This window comes from Motacilla alba, chromosome 2 (assembly GCF_015832195.1).
Source record: "Motacilla alba alba isolate MOTALB_02 chromosome 2, Motacilla_alba_V1.0_pri, whole genome shotgun sequence".
Lineage (NCBI taxonomy): Eukaryota > Metazoa > Chordata > Aves > Passeriformes > Motacillidae > Motacilla > Motacilla alba.
The window spans coordinates 96,100,015-96,121,644 of NC_052017.1; the positions used below are offsets into that span (position 1 = coordinate 96,100,015).

Consider the following 21,630-nt stretch of genomic DNA (forward strand, 5'->3'; position numbering starts at 1 on the left):
AGCTGCATTGCTATCAACATTATTTTCTTACCTTCTCAAACAATTCCTGCATTTCATATTATTTTTCTACAATGATGACAGCTGAAAGGCAACATATAAAGTCCTTCTGAGCCATTTAACACATTAAGTTTGCTATAGGCATTACAGGCTCAAAAAAGAATGAAAAGAAAACAACACAAAAAACTTCCCCAAAGCCTTGCAAAAGAGCTGTGGCTGCATCAGAAGCCCACGTTGGAGCAGGCTCCTGGCCTGTGGACACATGGAGAGAGGAGGTCATGCTGGAGATGGTTAGCTGTCAGGACTTGTGTCCCCACAGGGGAACCCATGCTGGAGCAGTCTGGCTACTGGAACTTAAAAGCCAATTTGTAGTTTTATGGTAAAAACATCACACCTGCCTTTGAGAGATCTAGGATTACATTCACACTTTTTCACTGCTTGCTGTGTGGCCCTTGGTTAAATCATCTTTGTGTTTCAACTTGACAGGTTTAATGGAATATCTAACATTGATATATCATAACATCAACAGTAACTTGATAGAAGGCAATAGTACAAGCACAGATCCCCACCTTATTTTAGGATTAGGCAGCATGAAGTCTACTGACAGACTTGGGGGAGCTGATAACAGTAACTTATGGGACAGAAAGAACTCATGCTCAAATATCTTCTTTCCCATCACAGAAGTGCGAGTGATAGAGAAAGCAGGGAGTATCTCATTCAGTGAATCCTGACTTTCTACTGCTAGAAATCTTTTTGTTGACAGAGCTTGTACATCTTGAGTTCTGGGAAGAACCTTACACATTTGAAGAGTGTCACCATTACAACTGAGGCATTTAGCATTTTTTAATACTATTACAATACAATACTATCACAATACAATTTAACATTGTGTAATACTTAGCTAACAGCTATTGATTAAACTTTTAAATAGGGAGCCAATTTTACAGATTTCCAAACTACGAGTGTTTAACTAAAAAAAAACACATCCTGTTGCTTCAAATACTCTGAGGGTTTTGTGCTCATCTAGAAAAAAACAGTTTGATATCTCACCTGCACCACTGAGACTTATGGGTGTTTTACTCTGCTTTATTGCCAGGATTAGGTTTTCAGCAAGGCTTACACTGTATTGTTTACAAACCAGACATAGCAAGAACACACTCTTCCCAAGGAAGAGTAGTAAACAGGCAATGCTTCAGTTCACTTCTTCAGAGAAAGGCATGACTTACCTTGTGGAAGTTCCTGAAATATGCTGCCTTCTCATCTGGAAATTTTTCTAGCCTCCTGGGTCCTTTACTGGAAGCCTTCTTGAAAACCAACCAACAACGCCTAAAAATCTGTGAACAAAATCAATGGATGCTATTAGTTTTTCTTTAAAGGTGGACAGTATTACAAATGTATTCAGTTACAGGACTGACTTAGGAAAAAACTATAAAATGACAGTGTTTTACTTTAAGAGTAAAATTTGCAGTTCAAAGAGAAGCTGATTAATAATAATCCTCTAGACTATATTATGCAAGTAAGAGATTAGATATCAATCTAGTTTTATAATCTATGACAGCAGTTTACTTCATTCTTCTCTCCAGTACTTGGATAGCTCTATAAACAATACCATATGCAATTTTATGTTATTACTTCAAGGATACATTGATAAAAGTCCCAAACCCAACACTACTCAATGATTCCACTGGCCACATGGGAAAAGCCTTAATTCAGTACAAATTCTACAAAATTTAATGACACAGCACAAGAAATACTGTACTGTTAAATTTGGATCAACCATACCTTCCATTACCAAAAAAATAAGTAAATAAAAAAACCCAAGGAAATTAGAATAGGAAGAGTTTACCCCTCAGTTCTGCTGTCTAAACTGAATACAAGCAGAAAATGTAGTGTCATTAAAATAATTAGGCTTAATTAACCACATTATGACATAATACTACTGACAGTATCCTGTTGCCACTATCTAAGATGAATGTTATCAGTCAAAGTGATTTCTTCTAATACCCTACCATTGGGCTACAGTATCAAAATGTTTAATTATGAAGACTTTTAGAAGAAAGCATGGTATATAATTAAATTCTCTGCAAGTATATGTATTGCAAAGTGTAGAACTTTTAGGCTTTTTCTACTAAGGTTGTAAAGCAGCAACTGTACAACTGTACTTTCTATCTCAGAAATTACTTCACCTATCCTGAGGGAAAGCAAAGACAATATCATATTTCCTGAAAAAAATGACATTACACTTTGGGACATCATACACCATCTTTATTGGATAGTGCTTTCCTCAAATAACATCTTGGCAGTGTTGCAACTTGACTTTACCAAAACTACAACACTGAACCCACAGTTATTCCCCAATTAAACATATTAGCTCTACACAATTTTGTGGTGTGAAAAGCTCCACACACAAAGATATAGAATATTCACACTATTTTGACCTTACTAAAAAAATAGCAGTACCAACTGTCTGAAAGGGACATATTTATTTATTTATTTATTCAATAAAAGTGTCACTTTCAATAATACTTCTGGCTCTTCTGGGATCCTGGGTGTTTTTTTTTTAGTCTATGTGTGGTTTCAGTTCATTTCTCTTCCTCTGAGGAAAGTATTTTCCTAGGAAGTGCTTTATCAAGGTGAACACAACTATCTTAATTTCAAATGTTTTCTCAATTTCCTTATTTTCAGTATAAGCCTTTAATGACTTACAGCCCTCAAAAAAATCTCTTTAGAAAAACCAGACCAACCCAAGTCATCATCTTGGTGATGGGTTTCAGCATAGTCATGGAATCTGCATTTTGCAGATGACCTGAATTTTTGACAGCTGGTGACAATGAAACTGATTATTTGTGTTGATTAACAGAAGGTTTTCAAAGGTTGGTGGAGGTGTTTTTTTTTTTCTTTGTTTGTGGTTTTTAAAATATATTTTTATATGTGTATATTTGTATATATGGGAGAGTCATATTTTGTTGCACTGAGAAAGTATCAGTTAGATCCAGTACATTAGAAACATTCCTAAAAAAAGGCAAACTAGACATCCCAGTCATGGAGTCAGATCTCTCCCTGTGAGGATGAGAACATTTTCCAGATCAAAGGTCATCTAATGCATACTCCAAAGCACTTCCTTTAGTGACAAATGAGCAGGTTCAAACAAATGATGTCTTCAGTCTTTTTTTTCACTGGATATCAATTTGGGACAGTGTGAAAGTGAGTTTGAGGTTTTGCAGATAAGCTGATGAAATTCTAGAGGAAGGGTTTGACCTCCTTATTACTGAGAACTACCATCAAACACCAGGGCTCGATGCTGGTTATCTTTAAGGATGCTCATCAGGTTTTCTCACACATTGCAGAATCAAGATGAATTCAAAGGCTTCAGCACACAGGCTGCAGGAATGAACAGCCTTTGCTTTTAGAGAACACTGAATAGCAAGAGGAGAGAAACATAAGTTTGTCCTTTACACTGCAAATGCTTCAATTCATTGGCATCTGTTTTTTTCCAGACCTTTAAGAAGAGAAGAGATCTGAAGAATGAAACGGCCCAAAGAGGACTCCTGATAGTCTATGTACTTATGCCAAGATACATGCTTGCATTTGGATTTTATTTTTTGCAACCTAGTTTTAAAACTGGTATAAACATGTACAGTTCCATTGCATTTCAGCAGCATTTTACCTTATTATGCCAACAGACACTTTGTATCTTAGTGCTTGAAAAAGCATTAGCATATGAATTTACCTATAAATATGAATAAATAGGTGCAGATGTGAGCACACAGCAAACAAACATTTGCCTTTCATAAGGCACCTCATTGTTATACAGAAGCCTACTCAATTATTCACGAACTGTGAGTTACTCTTTTATCCCTGGCCTACTTTAGGATGCCATTGGCTGCAATCAAAACTTCTGAAAGACTTCTAAAGTCCTCAGATAATTGGGGAAGCCATTGCGAGAGAAATCAGCATCAGCCCTTCCAGAACTGAGAGAATTAGAACAACTTTCTGTGTTGTCTCCATAATACTTTGTATTTCCTGTGAGACTGTTTTCCACATGTGCTTAGTTGAAGAAATGCCAAATATTTGATCATTTAATCAGAGTTACATCCTCGGATGAGCACTCAACTGTTCAACAAATAAGATTTTGAAATTTTGTATCAAGGGCAAGCAACACAAAGTCTGCCCCATGCCATTGCAACTTTTACTGGAGAAATTCAGGAAGATGGCATCAAGTACATGCTGGGTTTAGGTTTTATTTTATTATTGTATTAATTAGAAAAAACTTGTTCATTAGAATCTTGAGAAGGATTCTATTGAAATTACCTGCAGAGCCTTAGGCATGGCTGAACTTCTTTAAACAACACCCTTCCTATCTCAGTTTTAAAAGATGGGCAAAGCACAAAAAAAAAATTCTTCCAGATTCTATTACCCAGGATGTTGTGCAATTATGTAGCAGTGAGCCATGGCAATAACTCAGCCCACTTGTGGTCTGATGAGAACTGATTAGGTTGCCCCTTGTGATAGCACATGGGAATGATTTTGATTACAATGTACGAGCTTGCAGGGGAGAGGAGCCTCTTCCCTCAGGATGGACTCTGAGCAGCCTCATCTTGTTACTGAGAGGATTCCAGAACCTGGAACAATATTACCTTATCATCCCCCAACCCCTCAAATGATTTCTGAGATCTTTCCAGTTAGAAATTTGACTTCTAATGCTGATACATTTCTATTAATCTTCAGAGATCCTTTCTTTTATATTCTACTTGAAACACTGCAACAGATCAATTAATTAGGAAATCTCTGCATAATCTTGATACTTTTTCTTCTGCTTAATATAGCACACTGCTCAGCTCACATTTCCAGCATGATCATATTTTTTAATATTCTTGACTAATATATGCAGAAATTTGGCCTCTGAATGGGCCATTACTTTTCATGATCACATCATACAATTCTGTGTTATTGTTGCCATGCCTGTTCATAACAAATCTATTAAAATACATATTGCAGGAAATCCACTGGCTAGATTTTTTTTTCAGAAAGAAGGAAATATTTTCCTCTTTTCTAAAATAATTTAAAATAATTGGTTTATAGTGAAAATCTTATGTATGATTTTCCATTTTCCAGAGATTTCTAAGGCATTTTCCTAGTCATTTACAATAAATGCTTTTGAGATACACATTTCTTTTTATCCACAGCTGTAGCAACTAAAGCTTTCCCAGTCATCACTAATATTTAGAGAAGGGACTTTTATTGACAACTTTCTACACATTACTCCAGAAATTTCACATTCAAACAACCCAACGGAAACCACAAACAAAAGAAAAAAAAAATCCCCCATGCTTTTTTTTTAAATAAAGTTACAACACTATAAGCTTTTTTCAAAATCACTTTAGATGCTCTGAAATCTCCCTGCACCTATCCAAAGGACAGTACAAATGGCAGCTTTCTTGGGTATATTGGAAAACCATCTAATTTTCTGCCACTAGCTGTAGAAACATTTGTCTCTTGAGAGAAACAGCAATGAGTCAGCTCCTAATTACTAGGAAACCATCACTGACCAGGACAGGCACTGAAGCATCACTCATGGAGCTTTTTGCTAGCATAACCTATCAAATTTTCTCCCAGGAAGACAACAACATAATAATATTCCGTTCAGCATTTACATCTCATTATCTGCAGGAAAGGCTAGTTGATTTCTCATCCCTGACTTGTCATGTGCATTGCTCTCCTGTTTGACAAGACAACATCTGCAGTGCAGGCATTAAAAACACTAAAATATGAATGTGTTCAAGTTTACCTCACTAGTTATCTCCATTAAAAATCGATATTTCTATAGGGTATGCAAGAGAAATGCAGTTTTCTGTGAGATTGAAAAATGTAGTCACAACTTAAAAATATGGCATTCATAATGAGAAAAATAAAAATAGTTGTCACAGTAAAGTCTTATTTAACCATTGTTTTGACACCCACCATTTTTTGATTCTGTGTATAATTTGGCTAAGGGAGGAGAGACAAGAGGTGACACCTTACTGCTTCAATGAAACTACACTTGTCACACATTCAAGTAAAACTTAGGAGAAATTGAAACAGAGTTATTATCTAGAAAAAGGCCCAGGAGGAAAACGGGGATATACCATAATACATCGGCCTAAAGAACAAGTTACAGCATCTAAACTACTGCTGAGTCAATTCAACAGAAAAAAAAACCAAAAACAAAGCCTGAACTACAAACCAAAACAGCACATGGTTGCAATCCACTTACCTGAGCTACCAACATTTGAACAGCTCTGACTTCGCTGTCTATCTTTTGACAATAGAAATGAAATACCATTCCCACTGCACTAATTGGGTGCATTTTGGGTGGCAAATTTGGATTCATATGAAGAAGCAAGAGAGGCAGAGCACCACTGCACAGCACTTAGCTCCCAAATTAGCACAGACAGTGCACAGTGGCAGGGAATTGAGGCCAGCTCCTGCTCCTTTACCACACTGCTGGGAACTCACCTTTCTCCCAGCAGCAGGGCAGAGATACTCCACAGCCACCTGACATCCAGCACCCAAATAGGAGAAGCAAAATGAATCCACAGTCCTGCTCAGAAGCAAGAGCTTACCTGCTCCTGCCAGCCGCTCTGGGATGTAGGGCTGAGACTTTACTACAAGATACAATAAGCCTGGCTAGTTTCAATTTTTTTTTTAATTGAGTCTAACTCTCCATCTCCTCTTGCCTATTTCAACACATTTTATTCAAATGTTACCAAACTATCTACCACAAAGGAACCACAATAAAAGCAAAGCTGTTTAAGCTGTCAAGTCAGGATTAAAGAAATCCCACAAATATATACCCCCCAAAAAAATGACTAGCAGAGTCTTTAATGAGAAATATTGTCTGAAGGTATGCTGTGAATGCTATCCAGCAAGAAAACATTCCTCATATACAATAACCTTGCATATACCCTTGAGCTTCATTTCATCATCCAAATTAGGAAGAAAGGTTAAACTTCTAGTTTACAGAGCTTGGAGCATGACCTTCTGCAACAATACAAGTAGGTGTTAGATAATTTTAGTATCATAGTTCAAATCCTTAAATTTCTGAAGGCATTTTTTTATTACTAATATTTTGCACATTGCAAATCTGCTGGCACTTAAAGTTAGGAATTGAAGAAATAAAGAAACATCTGCTACAAACTGTTTCATCTAAGATTAGATCAATCCTTGTGGACTTGATTGCAGTCTGACAATTAGGATGGTTAGAGAGAGATGATTAGGGACAATTCACCCAGTTATAGTATATACACGTCATCTTTTTGCTGCCATAACATGCCATTATAGATTCATATAGATGCTTGTAATATACTGTAATTTATGGTGTTATAGTCACAGGCTATACATGTAATCTATAAAAGGATTTATTTTATTATTAGGGATTTATGTGAAATCAAAGTACACCATAGCAATTTTCCAACTATTCCTCTACCAGCTAAACTACTCTGTTTAGCATCAGGCAAACACTTTAGTTACGGAATCTCAAGACTTTTTTTTTTTTTTAATGTGTTTAAAAGAGAGTGAATGATACAGATCTGAACAGATCTGCACCTTGTACTCCTCTGAAAAGTGTTATACAACTCCATCAATCCTTAAGCACCCATAGCTTAAAACCTCCCCACTGTTGCTTTGTGCTGGAGTACCAGGGCAATTCAAGGACAGAAGGACAGCCTACACAAATAACACACTCTGACTCCACAGCAGTCTGCAGGTCAGCAGAATTTATAACTTACATCTGAATTGATCTTATGGTTATTTACAAAAATCAGTTCTAGTAGCCATTTCTTTTGGCTTTCTACATCTCTGACTCAGTTTTGGCAAGACTAACTGCAGTGATCCTTTTGGAGGAAAACTAATACTGCTCACTTCATATCTGGCCTCTGAGTTGATGACAAAAAAAATGTTCTCAAAACCAGATGAAAAAAATTTGTTTCAAGAGTTGCAGCACACATCCAGCAGAAAAATCCCAGAGCTTGTGATATTTTTTTAAGAAATTATTATGCTCAAGAAATCTCAAGCATTTCACTGATCTTAGGCTCAATGTGCAGCACCTGCTTAGGAATAATTATGTACCCATGTATGTTGGTATCTCCTCCTACACATACTTTTCTGAATGCAATCAGAAAAAAAATACCTGCAGAGAAAGTTATGGTTTTAAAAATGTTCTAATATTAAATTTGAGTAAGTTCTCAAACTGAACTGGAGCAGTTACTTTACTTGACTCATCTGAAGGGTTATATTTTTTTTAGCAGAAATCTCACTTTTTAAAAAATGTTTTACCTAATTAGTTACAAGTGAACATAGCCCACTTGAATTTTGAAAATCACAAAGAATGGTTTGATATACTGCAATGCAAAGCAATATTTAGAGAAGAAAACTAGGATTCCTTTATTTTTACTACTATAAGTACATACACAAGTAATAGAAATATCACTATCTTTCTTCCACTGATGAGCTCATTAAGCTGAAACATGGTATCTTTTACACATATTTTGTAGAGTCATCACTTCTTGGAAAAATTAAAGGTATTTATTGTACCACCAAGGGAACCTAATGCTGAGAAACAAACAAGTTATTGAGATAGAATTCTTATTTATGTCTCTTGCAAACTAAATTCAGACTATTACATACAAGCTGAAATAGCACACACTGAAAGATGGCATCAATCACCTCAGATCCTTAGTACTTTATGTTAGGAAGGAAGGGGTTTGTGAAAGTAAGTGTTAAAAAAATCAAACATGTGCAACTGAGTACCTTAAAATTAAGCAGAGCTTCAGAATAAAACAGTAATCACAGACATCTGTTCTATACTACCAAGGGGAAACAACTCAAATAATTTTTACAGCTCAAATTTAGAGGGTTACAAGCTCAAATATATCTTCAGAATCCAAAATTATTCCTCAGGTTTGCATCAGCTAGATTTTCTAACATATCATGGAATTGTAGAGCAGTTTGGATTGAAAGGGACCTTAAAGATAATCTAGTTCCAACCCACTCCTCACACACACCCCGTGAGGGGGCAGGAACCCTTCCAGCTAGACCAGCTTTCTCAAAGCACTGTCCAACAGGGCACTGAACACCTCCAGAGATGGGGAACCCACAACTTTTCTGCCTCTATGCCTCACCATCCTCACAATAAAGAATTTATTCCTAATATCTAATCTAAAATGACTCAGTTTAAAGCCACTCCGCCTTGTCCTATCATTACACGTCCTTTTAAGTCCTGCTCTGTCTCTCTTGAAGGCCCTATTTCCCTCTTTAGGTACTGGAAGGTTCTCTAAGGTGTCCCCAGAGCCTTCTCTCCTTCAGGCTGAATAACCTAAACTCTCAGCCTGTCTTCATAGGAGGGTGCTCCAGCCCTCTGGTCATTTATCTTTTCTCCACATTATTGCAGAGAAACTCATCTTAGCAAAGGCATGAAAGTGCTCAGGATGTTGTTTTGACTGACAAAATAAGTGAAAAGTTTGCTTTGCATGGGATTTAACATAGCTGAGCACAGCACTAAGTCTAAAGCATTTTTTGTAAAGAAAAAACAATGAGAGCTGACTGTAAGTGCCACTGTATATTTATGTAGGAGTATAATTTCTAACAGCAATTGATCCTCAGAGAAGAATAGGAAAGTTAGAGCCTTTTATTCTTTGGCACATTTTGTCATTTCAGCATATATTTGGAAAGCCTTGCAAACCCAGCCTCACTGATGTAAATGGGTGAAAGCTCACTGTAATCTGTACGTGACTCTGTTAAATGCCTGCTCACTCCCCTTGGCACACAGGCATGCATGAAGTGTGTGCATCATGTTTATACAGGGAGACTAAAGAATATACAAATGCCAGTGTAGAAGAAAAGCTCTTCAAACATATTTTGATACACTGTACCACAGAACAGGAACATATTTTAAAAATGGTATTTACCTATGGCATATTCAATAAACCTCTGAAATACCAGGTTGCATGACTCAATTGCGTTGGTTTCCTACAAACCAAATTCATCCTTTTTTTTTTTTTTTAATGTAGTTAGATATTCCACTTTGAATCTGCTTTAAGTACTACAATGTGGCCACTAGATTTTATGGAGAAATTAATCTTACATAGAAAATAAGGTGTTCTGAAAAATGAAGGCTGTAGCAGGGTTTGAGCAGGACCATACAAATAGTAATGTTCAAGAGGATGTTTAATTTCAGTGCTGCTTTTCTGACATTTGATCACCTGCATTACTGTAACCTACAGGTCAAATCTCCTCCTGACAAAGAATCATAGTTGTAAGAGATGCTGTCATGCCCCAAAGGCCTTCATTACTTCTTATGTTTAAATTAACTGAAAGGGAGGAAGATGAATTCACAGCTTGAGGTAAGTGGAAATAGTTGAAAGCTCAGAGTTAGCAAGAATCCTCTGTCACAGAAATTAAATGGATACTAAAATGGAGTAATTCACTGAAATTTCCTGCAATATTTATGCACAGAATTACCTTGAAGTAAAAAACAAAACAAACAGAAATCAAACCAAACACCCAACAAAACCCCAACTAGGACTTGCTCTGGGAGTTGTCGCATTTCAGACAAATGTGACAGAAAGATACATTAATCAAACTTTGCTTGATTTCTATAAGTGATTTTGCTTTCTGCCACTCTTGTGCTACGTATTTCCAGAAACTCTCTGCTTAAAGATGTTACCAGTCTGCTATTACAATGCATAAATACTGTAATGAATAAAGATGTAATCCAAAGCAAGAAAAGGATGAGAAGACAAATGCTTTTACACATAACTAAGAGGATTTGGAAGAAAAAGCTGTAGCCCTTAGCTCTTGTAAATACCAACACCAGTTCTGTTCATCTTTTGTTGCAACAGCAAATTTTTAACAGATAAAGACAGCTTTTACCCAAAGAAAAAAGCATGAAATAGCTTCTCTCAGAACACAAATGAAGCTGGTATGTTACATTCCCAGACAGCATGTCCGGTGGGGAAATAGCTACTACAGGGGATTAGGAACCACATTCTTATTTCCCCAGGGAAATAAAGCAGAGGAAAAGCAGATGGTTTTTAAACCCAAACTTCCTAAGTCCGAAAGACCACTCTGAATTCCCTGCTCTGTACCTGTGATAGCTCTCCAAAAAATCTGCCATGAATCATTTGAGAGATTCACCCTAAATGCATTCAGGTGAATCCACAGAAGCCATGCTTTAGTGTGCTTTGGCTCAGACCCAAACTGGTAACACTCAAGGTCTCATGGACCAAACATGAATTTCTATGTTAAAGCAGTTATGGTCATCCCACTAAGATAATATTATTATATAAGAGGAAAAAACCCTTTCAAGACAAGTTTCCCATCCCTCCCCCCCCCTTTCACTGATTATCACCAGCATTCCAGAACTTGCAGGAGATAAGACTGTCCTTCTACAGCTATTTCCCATGGGCAGAAGAAAATTATGAGTCTACTCAACTGATGCTATTTATTTTTATAGTCTCATCAGCTGCTTAGAAATAGAAAGCACATTGATTTTCGGTGCTCTGGGGACCACCTGAGGGCACAAGTGGGTGGAAGGAGAGAAAAAAAAAGTTGCAGCATTTCTGGTCAAATTTAACAGAGTACAAACATCTAGCATATTGGTTCAAGAGTACCTAAGACAAGCACCTTTTCTCACTTGCAGTCATAAAAGTGCATTTGGGACAAGAGCAGAAAGCTGTGTTGCTCCCTTCTCACTTCTTGACACTTCTGCGATGGTCTCAGATATAAGACGTGAATCTGAAATGTGCAGTCTAATACAGAAGAGAAGCAGGGTGGTAATGCTCACTGGTGTTGATTCTACCAGAAGCAACATCTGCCTTTGCAGTAATAATTTCTATCTTAGTTGCGAAGTCCTAGTTAGAGTTTAGGACTAAAGACATAGGTAGCTTGTTACAGATACAGCTTTATTATATAGTGACAGCAATGAGAAAACTCACAAACCACAGCAAGTCAGCTTTTTGTTAAGCAACCTCTCCATGTAAAAAGTCATCAGAAAACTATGGTTAAAATATAAAATATGCAGATTTTATGGAAAATACCCTGTAGGTTTAATAGAATGATTACCTTTATTAATAACCACTCTGAGTAAGAACATGCTATGAATCATGAACTACAAAAAAATTGCCAAATTCTGTATGATACAGAATTCTCTAAATTGAAATACCGTGAGAGAATGGACTAACAACTTTATTATATTTTTTAGTATTGGAACAGCTAAAGAAGCAAAGTATTATGATCAACCCTTAGCATCTTCAAGAATTTATGTCTGTGGTTGCTTTTGAATAGGTCACCACAGTTGCTGTCTTACACATCAAGCACCCACAGAAAGTGCACCTCTTGACTGGTTTTATTTAGAACAAAGTCATGGTGAGAACTCCCAATTGTTTTTTAATACCTCAGAATTAAAGTTTCTAATTTGGAGGTGGGGTAGGGGGGAGAGACAAGGAAGTTTTCACTGTAAAATTGAATAAAAGCATTGAAGGTCTCCGTCATCCTCACTGAACAATTCAGAGTTTGAGAGGTGTTTTATATTAGGTATATATTTACATTATCTGTATATCAGATAATACATGCTGACAGCAGCAGATAAATTCTGTCTCTGCATGTTAATCAACACATACTAGGGCCATTCCCCAACAGATGTATATCATAAATAGGTTTCTAAAATCACAGTTTTATTTCCAGTATCTCAGAAATTAATCCAAGCAACTCTTTCATATGTGATCATTAAAACTCTTGCCTCGATACAGACAGGTCTAAGTCCAGCACTGCAGAGCAGCAATTGCTACACATTCCTTTTTGCTTTAAAGTGTGCACTTAAATGACCCTTGCATATGAACTGAGAGTTAGGTAAGAGTTGGGCATAAATGCATGACAGAAAATGAGCAAGTCACTGAGCCCTGCCTCCTCCAGCTGCAGAGAGCCATGCAATAGGTGCCGGCTACTCCTGTACTCATCACACAGTTTACATCTAAGGAGATATTTGAAGTGTGACAGTTTTTCTTCTTATCCTTATGGTGCTGGCTCACTAGGATAGAAATAATTTCTTTTCAGAGGAGTCACAGGGAGAAAAAATATTGGACATTTCACATTCACAGTTCTTTTTCATAGGTGCTCAGTGGCTAATACTCTCTCCATGCTTTGGAGAGAGTTTTTGTTGTTAATTGTGATTTAATTTATGAGCCTGGTCCCAGAGCAAATTCTAATTGTTGCAGCTAACATCTGCATGAAAGGATTTTTGCCTTTTACTCCAAATCACTTTTTATAGTGCATTCCACCACTGGCTTTTGCATTTTTAACATATAAGGAATCTATCAGCAGAGAGCTGTTCAGGTGAAGACATGTTAGATCAATGCAGCATTCACCAGTGAACTCACAGCATCAGGTCACAGCAAGACAGCTGCTGTGACACTCAGCAGTTGAGGATGCTGCACCGTCTTACTTTTTGATGGCAGATGTTTTTGTTCCATTTTTCTTTAGGAGGATCTAGCTCTACTCTTCTCAGCACACAATATGTAATTCTTCCTTTGGCTCATCTACCTTTCAAATTAACAAGTCCCTGGTTCCTACTGTTTTCCCTATGGTCTCCTTAAGTCTGCCCTGCTGGACATTTAAATAATTTAAATATCTTTCAATAATTACTTTAAATTAGTTCAGTCTTGGTTTATGATAGATTTAAGCTCTAAGACTTCATAAATTAATAAAATATTACATAAACAGAGAAGGCTTATAATTGGAAGATCAGCCCTATTTACAGTGATATTTTTTAACTTGTTTACAGAATTCTACCTCTCTCTATGGTTACATTTCTGCTGCTATTTCTATTGTTGCATACAACAGGAATTCCTTTCTTCTATGAACTGTCCCCATTCTTTTATTATTAGCAGCACAGCAACTGAAGAATATTATTAGCATTAGTAATTGTCCCACAGGATATGTTCCACCAGATACACTGTGCAATGCCATAGAGGAGTCTGTCTGATTCTTTCTACATACACTGCTAAAATTTCCTATTCTTAATTGTCAGCAAACATCACAACTTGATTTAGTATAATGTGCTTTAAAGTATTTTGTAGATCTTTTTGATGCTCCTATCCTTGTTTCTGAAGGCTGAAGAAACTAAAATGTATTTTTCAATGGTACAAGCATTGGAAGACAGGAGGTCTATGGAGATTTTCATTATTTCAAAATTTGGTCTTTGTGGAAAGTAATAGCAGAGTGCACTACGTGGTTTTCATATCTTATATATATGAAACTTTTCCAGACATCTTTTGCAGATGAAGGACTTGCTCCAAAGGGAGTGAGAGCAATATTCCCACTCACCACAGGCAGAAACCAGAAGAAAAGAGAGCAATGGTCTATTTCACAAAACTGAGCCAGGTTTGGTTTCAAAATACTGTCATTAAGTTGGGTGGTCAGAATTGCTCTTAACTGGTCCACATAAATATTTTCCTGGTTTCTTACCAGATTTTTTTTTTGATCACTGCTAATGAAAAATCACAATCAAAACATAGTAGAAAATTAGGAAAAAAATGTTTTTACAAGATATACCTATACAGATCAATACTAGAGCTGATTTTTGAGACTAATTCTCTCTATAGGCACAGTATTATTAATATTTTAGAAACATTCATTAGAATTTCCCTGACAGAATTTACACCAAGTAGTCCAGTTATATTCAGCTTGTCTTTCTGTGGCCTTCAGCATCCAGAAATTTTAAGAAGACCACACATTTTTTATTTCAGTCTTTAGTTCTAGAAGTCTTTAAATCAATTCAATTAAAATTGAAGCTACATATAATTCTACCTGGAACTAACTAAATAATTTTGCCTAGGACTAACTAGAATATTTTTAATTGGTTAAGATAATGGTTTCTTTGAGCAGCACAAACTTTGGACCATGTTCTCAGCTTTGTTTTGACAGTCTTACTGCTTATTTACAATGGGATTACTTTAAAAGAGAAGTTTTAAGTTCTCTTCCTTTCTCCCGTGACTATAAACAGAAAAGAATAGTTTAATTTATTGAAGTATAAGTCTTTGATGTTTTTTTCAGGAAAAGCAAGGCATAAAAATCCCTCAGTGACCATAAGCTAATTCAGCAACACAATACAACCCATATTTAATTCCTTTAAGGTCGTGCATGTTGTGTCATTCTACTTGTCACTGATCTTTTTAACAACACTACACCACTTCTCCAGAGATTCAAGTCAATTATACAAGTGGGTGTTTGTTCTAAAAATACACCCACGATTAAATGTCTCAGTGTGTGTGTGTATACCTTTATACACACCTTTATACCTTTATACATAAGTTTACTGGGGGAACATATATCCAGAAAATAAAAGTACAGAAGATGTCAAAATTCAACTAATTTAACTCATTTATAGGCACTTCAAGAGGAAAATTAATTAGCACAGAGAATTTAAACAAAGTATTTGTTATTAAAAAAACATAAGCACTTGTAAGAACTGCTGGCTGAAGTTATTAATTTCTAAAGCAGTACTGCCCAATTTTGCTACAGGTGATTAGAATTTCTTAGAACTGTCATATGAGATGGTTCATGTGTTTTAAGAGATGCTTACATTAAGAAATCTATTTTAGTATCCTTTTCATTACTGCTGCAGAGAATTCCTGCAAACTGTGAACAGCAAAACTTGATGTGATGGCTGAGATTATTTTAAAATCACATACCAATAGTTAACAGTCCCACTCTGGGGTGTTGGACTAGCTGACCTCCATGATCCTATAAATAAGTGAATTAGTGACTAAATTCAACCTTAAATGCTCAAATTTTCTCTTAGAGTTATCATTTTCTCTGTGAGGAATTTCTGAGAGAAAAAAAACTGGAGATCTCTTTCTCTAAACACACAGTCTTTTTATTCTTCTCAGTTCTGCCCTCTGTTATTTTTAAAACTGGAATTCAATGAGCTGAAGCAAAATTGGTCCACAGAGCCTACAAGAAGTTTTTCCACTTATACACCCTGAAAGCAGGGTTCTCAAGCAAAGGCAATTGTCTATCAAAGACTACTTCTGAAACTCTAGAAAGCATTAATAAAGTGTACTTTTCCCTTAATTTTCTCTTCCCACTTCCTTAGTCTTCTCTTCCCATTTCCCCTCCCCATTATTTATGTTGCTATATAAAAGCTATATAAACTTTTCATCGCATTTTTGAAAAAGTAATTTAGTATGGGAGCTCTCTCTCCTCCCAAGCTGAAACTCAACTTTCTCCCTTCCAAATAAAGGATTTCCTAAAAAGCTTATGTATTGTTAACTTTAGTGAAAGCAAGGGTCTTTTAACAATGGTTTTGGCCCACTATATAGAGGTAAAATATGATTACAATGTCTCAGGATTAAGGTTCGGTAATTTCTAGAGAAAAGTTTAATGTTGCTTTGTCTAGAGTAAGAACATGCATTTTCTTTTAATCCATCAGGCTTTATTCCTCCGAGCTGCATAATCCTCTGCCCTCATCTCTTCAGTGAAAACATATCACAGATGAAAACATGCATGCAGATGTCAGGCTCTGAACAAAAGCTGAATGAAAATTAGACTGCACACACTGGAATGGTGGTTTCCACTCTTCTGAAATTATGAAAAAACAGAAATAACCCTGTATCTGGGATCGCACCATTATAAAAATGTGTGCTTTTACTTTCTACTACACAATGTACTCTTTGTTCACAAGTTTTTGAAGCTTTAGTCACATCATCAAGATATCTGTACCATGACGTTTTTGGGGAAGTCCAGAATTTGTACCTTTTACTACTAGTCTAGGATAACCAGTATCCTGCACAGATTAAGTATGACAATTTTGTTAAATTTTAGAGAAGAAATAGTATATGGCCAACATATGAGATTTTAAATGAAAGTGGGTTTTTTCTGTAATGGCACCTGGCTCCTCTTCTCCACATCAGGTTTAAAGTCCTGCCACTGCTGCAGCAGTGGTTTTGATGGCAGCATCCATCATCATATCACAACCCAGGCTAGAGGGACCACAGGCTCAAATCAGCTGCTTTCTGACAATTTCAAAAACATATTTAACACCTTGCAAACTACAAGGGACATTGTCAAATTTCATTGATCTTAAAATCTTCTTCTGTTATATTTTACATATTTTCATCACCAATCCAGGAGTCCTAAGTGTCTGAGACTGGTGTAATTCCACAGACATAAATTACTGCTTAAATAAAAAAATGTAATTTACTACTAAGCATTCAAAAAATCTGATTTTCTGCACATCATCTGCAATTAATGCTAGCTGAATAAACAGGGCAAAAACTTATTTGTGATGACACCTAGGATGAATAACTAGACTTTATGTCTTTCAATTCTTGTCTAAACAACTATAAGTACTGCTGAAAGACAGGCAGAACAAGTTGCTTCAACCTACTGACATGTAGTCAGATACACCAGAAGCAATAAAAAAGCTTAAAAAATCAATTTGCAAATCCCAATAGTAGATTCCTTGAAGAAAATATGATAGTGGTAAATAAACAAATAAAGTGAAATTTACTATCCTTCTTTTCATGTTACTCTGCTTCTTTTCTCTTGCACTGGTACTCACCACACCCCAGGGAAGCAACTATTCACTACTAAATACAAACTCAAAAAAATAATTTGATTTTTGAGAATTGGAAGGAAAGGAGAAATTACTTTCTCTCTCATGTCACTGAAGAACCATTTTTTCAGATAGATTTAAACAATTAGCATTTAGTCTCCAAAGGAGACTCCTGGATAGTCAAAATCTGAAAACAAGGGAACTTTACCAGTGAAAATGGCAGCTGTGATTTAAAAGCTTGCACTTCAGTTGTCTCATTTATGAGCAAGAATTTCACCTCTGCACCTGAAACTTTGCACCTATTCAAGCAGCAATAACTAAAACATGGAAGAGGAAAGAGAGGTCCAAGAAAGGACAACCTCCAAAAATCACTCATTTCATACATGAATGATCCTGTTCAGATCTACAGGACAGATATTCCCTGTTTTGCAGTAAAAACAAGTGGAGTGGGAAAGGCTCAGAAATGACAATTTCTCTCCCCTTCTGGACTTCCCCCACCCCACCGCAATTTCTTTACTTAATCCTTCCAAACCAAGAAAAATAAATGTCTGACAGAACCTTTTGCCCTGCATGTATGCACAGATACCCAACCAGAAACTTCAGCGTGATTGCCGGCAGTTCTTTCATCAATTACCATGTTAATTTCTTCATCTGTTTCAGGGAGCTGAAAATGTAAGTGTCACGGTTTAATCCAGCATGTAGCTGAACACCCCACACCTGCTCACTCACTGTCCCCTGCCAGCAGGATGGGGGAGAAAATTGGGGGAAAAAATGTACTATTTGTGGGTTTAGATAACAACAGTTAAATAAGATAGAATGGAAGAGTAAACAACAAGAGGAACAACAATTTGAGAAATTAGTTAGAACACACCAAACAAGTGACACACAATGCAATTGCTCACCCACCACCCACTGGCTGATGCCCAGCCAGTTCCCAAGCAGTGGTCCCGAGCCAGCTTTATCCCTGGGTTGTATACCCAGCACGATGTCATAAAATATGGAATATCCCTCTGGTCAGTTGGGGTCAGCTCTCCTGGTTGTGCCCCTCACAAATTCATGTGCACCTCCACCCTCCTTGCTGGTGGGGTGGGGTGAGGAGCAAAGGTCTTAAGCAGGTTGTGTAAACCCTGCTCAGCAAAACCCAAAACATCCATGTGTTATTAACATTGTTCTTATTCCAAATCTAAAACCCAGCACTGTACCAACTACTAGAAAGAAAATTAACTCCATCCCAGATGAAACCAGGACAGTAGAACAACAGAGTATTTATGTAAGGTCTTCTGTAGTTTGACATCTATGTTGGGCACCCTAATTCTTGGGCTGAAATAGGTTTGTGTCTGACCAGTTTGAATCAGGCAAAGAACCTGAAGTTCTCAAAATTTTGACCAGTACTTTATGGATCAGCTATAGGAAAAAAGTAAATCTGAGTGTCATGGCCTATTAAAAATACATCAATTAACTCCTAATTAATAGTTGATTAATACAAATATTACACCAAATATTTGATGTATTTTATTTTTTTCCCTATATAGAAACACTATCCTAGAGATTTTTCTCTCATTTATATCTTCACATTGGATCTGGCAATGAAGCATAAACTGGTGGTATCACATCTATTTCCATAGCAACACACCAATTTCCCAAGCACTGTCATGGCTTCCACTCTTACTGAAAGCTGAGAGAAAAGCAAGACTGAGGAAATGTTTGCCAAGCATTCAAACATGGAGCTAGTTTCAAGTATCTTCTTAAAGTGGATCAAACTATCTTCAGCTAGAATACTAACACAAATACTTACAAACAAACCAACAAATTCTTGGGGTTTTTTGCTGTGGTTTTTGTCGCTTTGATTTTTTTTTTTTAATAAATCATAATATCAAAGTTCCTTAGTTACTTCCAGTAAATCTCAAATGGTGAATGGATGTATACTTCACAGTAGACACTTGATTCTAATTTCCATTCCCATTCCTTATACCATTTGTATGAAAACACAAATTATCTAAGTAAAGGATGAGCTCTTCACATGCCTTACCACAGCAGTACTCAATATAAAGCCTTTAGAGGATAGAGGAATACAAAGTACACTACATTTTAGACATGAAGTTGATTGAAAATTTTTTGCCTACTGCCACCATTTATTACTTACTAAACAACACTAAAAGTAAATTCATATTCGCAACAGCACAGTTTTCACTATTGGTTAGTAAACAAAAAAGCTCTGGAAAAAAGCTACCACAATAATAATGGTCATAATTCATGAAGAGAAAACGAGCAAAAAAGGACTTCATAGAGTCTTTTTTAGCAAGATACAGAACTCTGATGAAATTTTAGAATGTTTTTTTCCAAGAATGCCCCATAGAGAATATTCCTCAGAACAGATCTTAAAGCTGACAAAAGAAATAATTTGACTACAAACTGTTATGCCTTCAATACAGTCAAGCCAATTAGTCACTCTGCTCCTATCAGAGAATTTCAAATATACTGTACATTGACAAGCTGCCTACACAATAGCAGCCTTGTGATAGGCAAGTAAAAAGCAAAAGGAGGAAAAATTAATAACATATTGAACACATGCTCTGTCTTCCAGAGTCTCCGTATCTTTAACAGAACTGTTCTGAATCAAACCTCCACATTTCCCTTGCTCTTCACTCACATCTTAAAAACTCCAGCTCACCCACATACCTCAAGAGCCAGCATCAGCTTTTTTCTCAAATCCTGTAACCCTTTCAGGAATTCACAACAGAAATTTCAGGAATTCACAACAGAAATTTTGAGTCTTGATAGACTTTTACAAGAGCCAAATCTTTCTGGTGACACCCAGCCAGTTCATCTTAAACAGCCATCCCACACCTAGAGGATTTAATAAACTACTGTGACTAAAGGAAAGACCTACATTATAAGATGGGTCTATAACCAAATTAAGATATTTCAGAACAGAGTCAGAAGAAGCCTAAAGAACAACATGGATCATCTTCCAGTGTTATGTATCACACAAACTCCTGATTAGTTCTTTGATTCAGTGTCTGGTATCTATCTGTGTGGAGAAAAAGAGAACTGGTTTGATGGCTGAAGTATTCTGAGATGCAGGTAGGTCATAATTTACAACCCATGTTTTATCTGATAGTGACGGAACCTCAACAAAAACTTTATGTGAAGCTACAATTTATTTTTAACTTATTAGAAACATGTCTGCAAGAGATCTGAGCTATGTTATGAATCTACTTGTTTATTGCAGCCTTCCTATTCCCCTTATCTGCTGAGCCCTGTTTCTCCCCACCATCTCAGCCTCCTATTTCTTCCAGTTTCACTGCACTAAGAACTTGTTCAATTTCATTACTTTTGTTCTCATTGCATCCAGGCCCATATTTCAGACATGCTTTCAAGGTCCAAACTTTATCAGCTCATGCCCACTTATTTCCAAAGCATTTCCTGTCTAGGAAAGCAATGAGCAGCTGTCTCCCCTTTCTTAATTGAAATACCTAGTCCGTAGAACCTCCCTCCTTTCAGACTGCCCAAATCACCAAAGCACCCTTTAATAATGTACACTGTGCAGTGAAATTTCTAAGAAGTGTAAGTATTTACCTAAGAGATTACAGCAACACTGTCAAAGGACTAATGTTTCCAACCATTTGACTGTAAATCCATAATCTCTAACCTTTTCCTATTCTGTCTCACTTTTACAACACAGTGCCATTTCTGCTTTTTATTTGCATGCTTTTAGAAAATTACCTTCCACAGGAGGGGGCCTAGCAAGGTTTGTTGATGTGAGGTAATTTCAGGGAATTAAAGAGAAGAGTAATAGTTCACTTTTCAGTTAGTCTCTGTACAGAGGATTGATTGAGATAACCTCACTAACGTGAGACGTCTCTTTTATTGACTATCAATTATTTCAGTAATTTCTATGCCAGCTGAACGACTCAGGGTTAGGAAAGTGTATATAGCTCCCTTAATGTACTTTGAGAAAAAACATTGTAAAAACTGCTCAGCCAAATAGCCTTCCAAGAGAAGAGTCTACACCGCAGCTGAGAAAAAAAGGGATGAAATTT

The 21,630-nt window shown here is 36.5% G+C and overlaps 1 protein-coding gene across 1 annotated transcript in view; it reads right to left on the reverse strand.

Moving 5' to 3' along the window:
- Positions 1-21,630, reverse strand: part of DOK6 (docking protein 6) — a 241,383-nt gene that overhangs the window by 147,303 nt on the left and 72,450 nt on the right. The window contains exon 2 of the mRNA XM_038130235.1: positions 1,224-1,331. Coding sequence (XP_037986163.1) covers positions 1,224-1,331 — 108 coding nt within the window. The remainder of the gene's footprint in view (positions 1-1,223; positions 1,332-21,630) is intronic.